This window comes from Wyeomyia smithii, chromosome 2 (assembly GCF_029784165.1).
Source record: "Wyeomyia smithii strain HCP4-BCI-WySm-NY-G18 chromosome 2, ASM2978416v1, whole genome shotgun sequence".
NCBI classification, from domain to species: Eukaryota; Metazoa; Arthropoda; class Insecta; order Diptera; family Culicidae; genus Wyeomyia; species Wyeomyia smithii.
In genome coordinates this window covers 92,314,344-92,325,118 of record NC_073695.1, presented here as the reverse complement: position 1 = coordinate 92,325,118, position 10,775 = coordinate 92,314,344, and the positions used below count along the sequence as shown (strand labels likewise).

Here is a 10,775-nt window from a genome sequence, read left to right as displayed (position 1 = left end):
AGCCATCTCTGAGAAAAGTGAGTGAGTTCAAGTTGTCTTCGGAATATGTTCCTTTTCCTAGCTGGATTTCACATTTTTAAACATAACAGGCAAAGAAATAGTCTGATCGCAAAACAAATGAATAGGATCTTATGGGGCAACTAGACCTTCCATTTGACACTGATTTTATTAAAATCGGCTCAGCCATCTCTGAGAAACATGAGTGAGATTAAGTAGTCTTCAAAACACGTTTCTTGTCATAACTTTTGAACCACCGGTCCAATCTTTATGACATTTAAAAGTTAAGGGTATTTCAGGTAGCCTGTTCATTTGAATCTAATTTTGTTCAAATCGGTTGTGTAGTTTTCGAGATAATGATGTTTCATGATTTTTACATTTTGATACATAACCTCTAAACTAAAAATCCGATTACAATGAAATTTAATAGGATCTTATGGGACAACGAGACCTTTCATTTGCAATTAATTTCATGAAAATCGGTCCAGCCATCTCTGAGAAAAGTGAGTGAGAATAAAAATCTGCACATCCACACACACACACACACACACACACACACACACACACACACACACACACATACACACACACATACAGAAAATGCTCAGCTCGTCGAGCTGAGTCGAGTGATATATGCCATTCGGCCTTTTGGAGCACTTTTATACTTTCGGTTTTGCAAGTGATTGCTATACCTTTCTAGGAGAAAGGCAAAAAGTTTTTCACAAATTGATTTTTTTTTTCATTTTGTTTATTTGATTGAATCATTTCCTAGTAACAATTAGACAAAAGTACGAAAAAAAAATAACCGTTTATTTGCCTCAACTTCAATTTTTTATGTTTTATACGCAAGAAACTACGACATAAGCTATACTGCCATGGAACGGCTGTCAAACTTATTAGCTCGGGTTCTGCGTGGCTCGTGAATTCTCCCAGCAACAGCAGAAGTCTCAGCAGCAGCAACAGTTTCAACGTCGCAAGAAGGCTACAATATAGGATTAACTTTAGTCAAAAAAAAAAAAAAAAAAAAAACAAAACACACATAAAGTAAAACAAACCTCTTCCATGCAATCGTCCTATCGTCCTGGTTTGTTTTCTGTGAAATCCGGCACAATTTGGAAAACCGGGAGCACACCCGTCATAGCTCTTAGCCTCCCGCCGGCTGTGGCCACGTACAGGTCTTGCTCGTAATTGAAGTGAAGCTGTTCAGATTGACAAAAAAAAAACTATTTATTCATCACTTGTAATTATTTTCTAATTTACTTACACTGCAAAGTCGGGTGTTTTCGTCAATGAAATAGTCTGCTGGGAGACAACAAAAATCCATCCACTGTTTCCTCACAATCGGATTCTTCGGGAACCGAAAAAAAACTTACATTCCTTACTGTTTTTTGTTTTTTGTTATTACACAAAACGCAATTCATTTTATCTATCTCTATCAACGGAAAATAAGCGAGAGTAAAAAATAAATCACTTTCATCATTAACCCTAAAAAAAATCATATTTTGATGTGCGTAAAAGGATAATTATGCGTCAAATTGACTTCCGACTTTCAAATGCAACTTTTTCTTTTTAAATTCTCTATCAATGGTCATTACGGTGTTAACAATAATCGATCGGATATCACCTCTACCCCGTTCATACCCCGTTGACATTACACCGCATATCACCTGATATCAGGCGATTCGTGCTATCGAGGCCATATCAACATCCATATTACCTGATATCCCATACAATCGAGCTGTCAACGGATATCACCTCGTCTACATGCTATCGCGGATATCATGTTCGAAAACCAATAATAACCACATTTCAAGCAGTTGGCAACACGGCCAACAGACATTTGACGCAACCCTACACACCAAATTTTCATTGCTGGAAACCAGCAAAATTTTGCTGATTTTTGGTGTGCTGTGTTTCCAGCAATCTGTTCAGCAAAGTGAAACTTGCTGATTATTCAGTAATGCTCAATTGCATAAAAGTGACAGATCGTTTGCTGCATGTTCAGTAAAACAAAATACAACTTGCTGGTAGTCAGCTTTGACAATTTGCTATTCATTTAGCAAAGCATAAATCAATTTGCTGATTAACCAGTTAGTTCAAGTAAACCATGTTACCACCTCAGGCACCAGCTTCCATCCGCCCATCGGATCATAGCCAAATTACTGTTGAAATAGAGATGTATGATTATCATTTCAATTTTTGAGTTCATCTAGCCCAACAGGGACTTAGCTATGGTCCCATATCCACTATCAGGAACTTAGCGATGATCCCGTACCAGCTGCACAGCGATTTGGCGCGTTTTACTAATGACAGCTTGACGTAAAATTTTTTGACATATCAATTCATTCGCTGAATTCCAGCAAACATCCATTTACCGTTTTCTGTTCAGCAAATAGTTTATCTGTTTTCGCGTATCACTGAATCGAATACTGGTTTTCAGTAAACTTATCAATGAAATACTGGTTATTGAATATATGGATAAAATTACTGAGCGAAATCCAGTAAATTGTAGAACTGAATTACAGTAAACTATTGAAAAAAATACTGTGATTCAGTAAACAAGTGGTTTGCTGTTACACTTTCAGCAATGTACTTTACTGAACCATAAAGAGAAATTTTGATGTGTACGAATTTCACAATTCGCGTTGCATGCGAGAAAAAAGGAAGGAAATATTTTTGCTATTTTCATCCCGCACATTTTGACAATTGCATATGAGAGTTCGCGTTGGTGCGAGCCAACTAGCTGATATCTCTATCCCAATCCCATTGCTCTTGTTGTCTTGTTTTAGCTTTGACCTGGGGTGAAATTGCGCATTTAGTTTCGAGCAACTCGAACAAAACTAGATGATCACTGGGGGGGCGCTATGTTTCGTTTTTCGTATTTTTTTCGACTTTGCGGGTTAGATGAGCCGCAGGACAAATGACAATGACAGCTCCTTTTAAGCTTAAAGCATAACTGGCAGTATGTGACCTACTCGAAAATAGCGAAAATCGTTCGAATCGAGCTGCGCAATGCCACCCCTGTTTTTGTTTTCTTCTCTTTTCAATTACCAAAGCAAATGTCAAATCATATCAGCTCACTGTAGTGTGAACGCTTGAAATGATATCCGATATCATCTGGCGATATCAGGTGATACCCGGCGTAGTCTGAACAAGGCATAAAAGTACCCTAAAAGGGTACCTCCACTTTTTCAAAAATGGGTGATATCTAACTCACTTTAGAGTAACAAAAAATGAGCGTATATTGCCCACTAAGCAAAATTTTAAAATTAGCGTTATTTTTCTGGTCAATTACATCGTCATCGAGTGGCACGTCTGTTTGTCTGTGGTTAGGTTTCACTTTTGAAGCCTGTAGTACACTCTTTGACCGAGCGTCAAATATTTGTCACTTTTTGACAGATAAATATTTGGTCAAAGATAATTATTTGTCACTCTCCAATTTTAACATGGGGCAAACAACAACCATGATGACAAATATATTTGACCATTATGTCAGAAGGTCAAATATTCGACCATTAGACAAAGAGTGTACTACAGGCTTAACAAGTATCGAATTTCTAAAGTTAAAATATTTTTTTGTAGCTTACTTTATACGGTTTTGGTAAAATCTCTATTTGTTCACAATTTGTTAGATTCGCCCTTACATGAAGTATTTCGGTACTGCTGGAAATCATGTTGTTGTTCGTTTTCGAAAACATTTATTTTACGTAAAACACGTAAAAGTAAATAATTCACCACGAATGTATTGTACTTTAATCCGGAGTGTATTTCTTTGGTTTCTTTTTTGAAACGCTGCGCATTATCGACTAGTTTTGCTACTCTCTATAAATTCGATCTCTATCGTAATATTTTGTTTTCTATCTCGGTCTGATAAACAGAGGTGCAAGTGCAATAGAGGACATGATTTGATTAATAAAGTCTCTGTATTCGTATTAAAAGAGTAAACTGTAGAAAGTTTAATTCATTAGCGGTATAATTATTTGAAAAATTAATTAATCGTTAAAGTTAGGAATAGACATTCCGGTCAGTTTCTAAACAGGGTTTGCCTGCTACCTGTTTTTTTTTTCAATTGTGTTGCGTATCTTTTTTTATTATGAGCTGTCAAAAAAATAATGGCTAATGAGTACTAAATTATAAACTCCAAAATACTTTCCATATCAAAACCGAAAAAAGTCTATACGAATATCTAAAAAAATGGATGATAAGTCGGCTGCGGGTGAGGGTTGTTACCATCAAGCAAAAAAGTCAAAATTATCCGAAGATCATGATTCTACGGAGGCCGTACATTCTACGGTTGATGAATTTGATAAACAGCTGTCTTCGTCATCAAAGTTTAAACCTGATGGACATTTGGAAAGGTGAGAAATATAATCTGTACTGTGCGGCGATCATTGAAGCGGTGTGACTTATTAAATTTTTAATTTCAACTATTCTATAAACAACTATCAATGAACGCTGTTAGTTATTTCAATGCATACTTCCATACGGACTGTTTTTGCTTCCATGCACAATTAATTATATTTGATACTGGTTGCAATAGAAAAATTAGGATGTTTTTTTTTTGTTGATTCCTTTTTTTCGTTCGTTATAATATTCGAGCTTGGCACAGCCGTAGCTAGAACTAAACAGGATTTGACATATGGTGGGCAGAGGAGGGAACAAGCCTCTCAACATTCTAGAAACCAGATAAATATTTGTTATTCAATCGAATGACTAGAATAATAGGTCCTTGGATCGAATCACTATTATTCAGCGCTAAGGTCAAGCGTTACATATGATGGAGGAGGGAAGGGTGGTACACCCTCTTATGAACCTCTTTGGCTATGCTTCTAAAGCTTTGTACTCTTTAGTCAGCTAAAACTGATGTAACTTTCTTGGTATTTGTTTATGGAAATCCTATCGTTTATATTTTTGTTCGCAGGTTATTAAATAAAACATTTAATTTATCTTCAAGGGTTGCTACTACGGAACAAGATTCCATAAAGGATGTTTCCAATGCTACACTGCCAGTGGAAGTCCACCGTTCTTTGGAGCACGAACCTATTATGATGAGTTTAGGCGACGATGTATTGTCCCTGCCCGTCGCCAATAAATCAAATGATGAGAAGCCAGCAAATATCGAAAATGCTGGCACAGAAGATAGAAATCTTGCCGGAGTTCTTGAGGAACAAGCAGAGCGATCAACGTCTGAACCTGTTGAGGAACCTGAAGAAGAGTCACATGATGAACGCCACACTGACGAGCCTAGACCAAGGAATCGATTCCGAGGTCGCAACTATAGACTTAGATCTGATTCATCGGAATCTGAAAATGAAGATGCGGGAGAAAATAATCAAGACTTTGAAGCAATCGTTAGGCGTCTTGTAGACGAAATGAATAATGAGGTAAATTGAGACTTTTTAGACAAAAACTAAATAATTTCGTTTACTTCACGGTAGCACGGTACTGCAAGTGATGACGATGATGGTAACGAGAACAACGATGACGATGACAGTGATGAAAATAGCACTGATACTTCATCAGCAGATTCAGATTCATCACCGGTTTCTGATGACGATGACGACGACGACGATGACGATGATGATAACGATAGCACTGATAATGGATCCGACAACAACGCCAACGAGCAAGTAGATGTATCGAATCTTCCATTTATGCAAACTGCCAACGTGAAGTATGTATTTTTAAACGCATGGTTTAGTGGGGGTAGCTTAGGAAATTATTAAGTTGTTCGATTTTTACTTCAGGAGCAACTGGAACTATTTTCGCGAGATTCAACTTCGATCATTTGGGCTTTCATATCAGAAAACAACGTCACTCGGCGGCGTGCGATATAATTCCAACCAGTTTCAATCCCGTGCCTACGGTTCAAAGCACATAGTTGAACGATTAGCGCTACAGCATCGACTGAGTAAACATGGAGGCTGTGTAAATAGCTTGAACTTCAACTCATCCGGTACTCTGCTAGCTAGTGGATCGGATGATTTAAAAATTAACTTGTGGAATTGGCAAACGGGAAAATTAGTCCAATCGATTGCCAGCGAACACAGGATGAATGTATTTCAAACCAAATTTTTTGAAGCTAGCGGGTATCGTAATGAAATAAAAATTATTTCAACAGGAAGAGACGGGCAGGTTGGTAAAACTCTATTTATATATCTAATTCTGAATTTCACATGATGTCATGTTAGGTCCGACAAACGCGCGTTGGCCCCGCAGGAGAAATTGATCGATCGATCTTGTTCAAACAAAACCAACCGATCCATAAAATTGCTATACCAGCTCGATCCCAGTTTGAGTTTCTAACAGCTTGTGAGGATGGTTTAGTTAAAAGCTATGATTTACGAGACACTGTAGCTAAGAAGGTAACAAAAACAAAACGTAGACTTTACAGTATCGCTACGCATCCATTCGATCATGAGTTTTGCGTTTCGGGCAACGATGAATCCGTCCGGGTGTACGACCGCCGTAATGCTTCAAAGCCAATGAAACTTCATTATGCTGCCCATACTAAGGACGTTAGTATATATAATGTTGTAGCAGTCACAGAGTATATGATATGAAGTATTCTATTTTTCAGGTTAAACAAAGGTTTACCATAACTTGTGCTGTATACAATAACTTAGGAACCGAAATTTTGGCTAGCTACAGTGATGAAGATGTCTTCCTGTTTGATAACGTTCAGCATGAAAATGGAAAATACATACATAAGTACACTGGACACTGGTAGGTTGCGGCCTGTAGGAAATGTGCAAATGTACAATTCAAATGAATTTGTTTTTTTTTTTTTCAACAGTAACCGTAAAACCATCAAAGGTGTTAACTTTTTCGGCCCCCAGTCAGAGTTTGTTGTTACTGGCAGTGATTGTGGAAATATATTTTTCTGGGACAAAGAATCCGAAATAATTGTTAATTGGATGAAAGGAGACTACGCTGGCGTTGTTAACTGCTTGGAACCTCATCCGGAATTCCCTATTATGGCTACTTCCGGGTTAGATCATGACGTTAAAATTTGGGTTCCTAAAGGATCCGATGATGAGGTAAAAAGACACTCGAGTTTTTTTTCGTTTACGGGCAAAAATAGTATTCACAATTTCAATTTGCTTTTGCTTCGTCCGGAAATACGAATACTAAATTTTGATACTTTCACTGAAGACAGAATCTAGAATAAGGCTGAAAAATGTTTTTGCGCAATCTTTACACTATGTCTAATTTTCAGAACGAGCCACCTGTATTTTCACGAGACGCGTTGAAGAAATGCGTCCGACGGAATTTACAAATTCGACAGTCTAGTCGATCGTTTAGCGATGACGGGATTCTGGATTTTCTTATGTTTCGTCAAGGGATTGGTGGTCGGTTGCGACACCACTTCTCCTCGGACAGCGAAGATCAAGCGGATGGAGATGGTAGTGTCGCCGGCGGGGGAGAAAGTCGTACCCGACGGCGTACAAGTGATGAAGAGGAGGACAACACCATGATCCTGAGGTGTAATCCTTCTTAAGCATAAAAACGGTTTAGTGAACTTGTCGAACTAATTTGCCTTTCCAGTGGCAGGCGGAATGTGCAACTATGTGATTTTCCCTAATAACCAGGGCTTAAAATCGAGATTTTAAGAAATAATCCTGTTTGCATAGAATTGTTCATTCTGAAGGCTCTTATGTTTTTCGCTTTTCCATCTTTTCGAATCGTTAGCATATATGAACGGATTGGTCATTTTCTGTTACAACATGTAAATCCCATATGTTACAAGTTTTCCTTTGATTTCTATGCACCTAAATTTAAGTAACTGCAAAACCGAAGTAAACCAGCGTTTTTTGAGTAATTCAGAAAAAAATCAGTTCTAAACAAAAACAAATGCTGGTAGAAAAATTTGCACGAGGCTGCAAACAAGCTATTTTACTCAGAAATAAAAATGTTCTGTGATTTAGCAGGTTGGCGAGGTGTTTTGAGTTACAAGTGTAATTTTAGAAAAACCGAATAAATAACCATGATGTAAAAAGTATGTTATATGTATTTTAATTTAATTAAATCAAGAGTATTCCCCTCTGTACATACTACATTTTTTTGTCCGATGAAACCTACAATGTAACATTATCTCATTTGATTAGTCAAACTGTATACAAAAGGCGTCTTTATTCAATCCGGTTCATCGATAATATTCATGGAAAGAGTTATGTGTTAGAATAATAAAGGACGTGGTAGTGATCATAATAATACTAAATATTCGCTCATTGCGTGCGCGAAGTGTTTGGATCTCCGCTACAGAGAACATTCAATGTTCATACAAAAAAAAAAAAATTAAAATCGTGTATAAAAATTTCAAATCAAAATACGTTAATACTCTAACGACATCTGTCTTGTGGTCCCCCGCAGTTGCACTGCATGAATATTGCTGTATCGATATTTTATCGATATCAGTGCATGATTTGTCAGTTTTGCGAGCGCCACATCGCGGGAGCATTACCACCTACCACCTACCACGGTTGCAAGTTTTTACACATCCTTTGAAAATAAGAAGAATGTCTGTTCTCTGTGCTTTCGTCCACCAAAACACGCTTTTCTGTATCAAAAAAAAAAAAACTTTCAACCAAACATGAATACTTTCGCTAATTTACTAATTTGCGACGATAAATTTCAATTGGCGGATTGAGGATTTCACTATGTTTCTTGTTTTCGCTAAACACGCTGCTAGCTTTGCTAAAACATTTGCCTATGTACAAAGGATATAGCAATGCTTCTACAGAATTTAAATTCATATCAATAACAAAAAATATCTCATTCTTTTTCAAAATAAATAGTTAAAGATGTTGTCTAATAAGACACGCCCAAGCAACAATTGAAACATAATAAAAAAATAAATTGTGATCATTTGTTGCACTAATGAAATTCCGAGGTTTTAAGAAACATTCTTTGTTACTACGAAGAAATTGTAAAGCAACAACTAAAGTTGCATCGCTGCTTCGAAAATTTTCACACCAACAACGTAATTCGCGAGGTTGGATTTGTTGTTGAAACGTGTAAACGGCATTTGAAAACCTAACCTTCACTGAATAGATCTAGTGGGTGGAGCAAATAGGTTGCCAACGTGATGCTTGCGAAATACAAAAAACAAACACACAAAAATACTTCTAAAAGTTGCTGTCATGTTCTGAAGCCGTGTAACAGCAACTTTTGCTCGATCGTTCGCCTTATATTTGTTTTTGAGATGAGGTTATTTACTGCGTTGTAACTTTTGGGTACTTGGACTAGAAGTCGTCCAAAAAGTGTGGGTCTCTAAAACGACATGTGATAAATTGCTTTGAATTTCATTATCACGCTGAGGTACTGATGAATTGAAGAAGCAAAATTAAAACTGGTAATGACCATTAGCATGATAAGGGAAGCAATATTTAAAATTGAGCCATGAACTTGCAAGTGTTTCTACAGCAAATGACGTGAATAGTATAAACGAGAAAAGTGAATAGAAATCGATAACTAGAGTTGAATTCTCAAATTTCTGGAAATAATCAAAGATAAATCGCTATACAATCTCTTTCCATTCTGACCATTTGCCATTTTACAATCTTACCACAACGCCATGAAGCTTCTATTGCGCCCTAGTTGCTGCTACGATGCATCTTCGTAGCTGAAATTTTACCATGCAGCATTTACCATTTTGTTATCAAATTCCATGCATTAGTCCATACACATTGCGGTTTCATTCTTGAAACTTGTGTAGAAACAACGAAAATGTTGCAATTGGCTCCACCTCCTGCGCTTTTTTTGTCATTGTATAAGAAACTGAGATGTAACTGCAACTTAATTTCGCATAAGAATTTGTTGCTGTGATGCACAAAGTTCATAATCGAAATTTTGCTGCTTGGGCGGCTGCATGCTTAGCGTAGAATCTTGGAGAACGAACATCTTCATACAAAAAACTTAAAAATCTTTTAAACGAATTTGAATCAAAATACGCTGAAACACCAACGACATCTGTCTTGTGGTGGCCCAGTTGCACTGCTTCAAATGTATCCATATCGATATTTTATTTTTGATTAAAAACGATCCTAATGATTGCACGTCTTGATTGGGAATGATAGAAATTCTTCTCCATGAGCGGTTGTCAACTTCTCAAGACCTGCTTGGCAGTGCCTCTTTTTGATTATAAAGTCCACAACTGATTGTCGGTCGAAATAGGTTCCACTTGTATTTAGTCAGTTGCGATGTGGTCGCGTATAAAAAGATGTTTGATGTCAGGTTTTGGGTCATACATATGCAACAACGGTTGTCCTTATCAATCGTCACTGATTGCATGATCTTAAAACCAACATCATGCAGAAAACCGGCTAACCAAATCACTCCAGCCACATAAACGTTCAATGCCACATGCTTCTTACTTAACCACGAGACCGTGGCCGTAAACTTCGAACAAGAAACCACTTAGGCGACATCCATAAATTACATAACGCAAAAAAAACTAATTTTTGGACCCCCACCCCCTCGCCTATTGGTCCCAAAGCTGGCTACGATGATATTGGCTTGCCCAAAAGAAACGACATCCAAAGTCAGCACCTGCATATTGCTCCGTAGGTACACCCCACTGATTAGTTCACCGTCCTTCTTGAACTCCGCTTAGTCCTCCTGGCCATCACTAACAGGCTTGTAAATGGTCACGGTAGAAAAACTTTTGGCAAGGCTTGCTCTAAATACACTCCTGAACAAATACGTCGTCACCACGACGTTTTTTCCTCAAACGTATTTTGACATTTTTTCTAGAGATGAGAATTACGTACGTTGTG

The 10,775-nt window shown here is 37.4% G+C and overlaps 1 protein-coding gene across 1 annotated transcript; it reads left to right on the top strand.

Annotated features, from left to right (window-relative positions):
- The first annotated feature begins 3,840 nt into the window (after positions 1 to 3,840).
- On the top strand, positions 3,841 to 7,999 carry LOC129725032 (DDB1- and CUL4-associated factor 8). Its single transcript, XM_055680410.1, has 8 exons — positions 3,841 to 4,355; positions 4,952 to 5,381; positions 5,436 to 5,671; positions 5,745 to 6,132; positions 6,189 to 6,515; positions 6,578 to 6,723; positions 6,794 to 7,037; positions 7,217 to 7,999. Exons 1-8 carry the CDS (start codon positions 4,192 to 4,194, stop codon positions 7,496 to 7,498), a joined length of 2,217 nt encoding a protein of 738 aa, XP_055536385.1. The 5' UTR covers positions 3,841 to 4,191; the 3' UTR covers positions 7,499 to 7,999.
- The last annotated feature ends 2,776 nt before the right edge of the window (positions 8,000 to 10,775 follow it).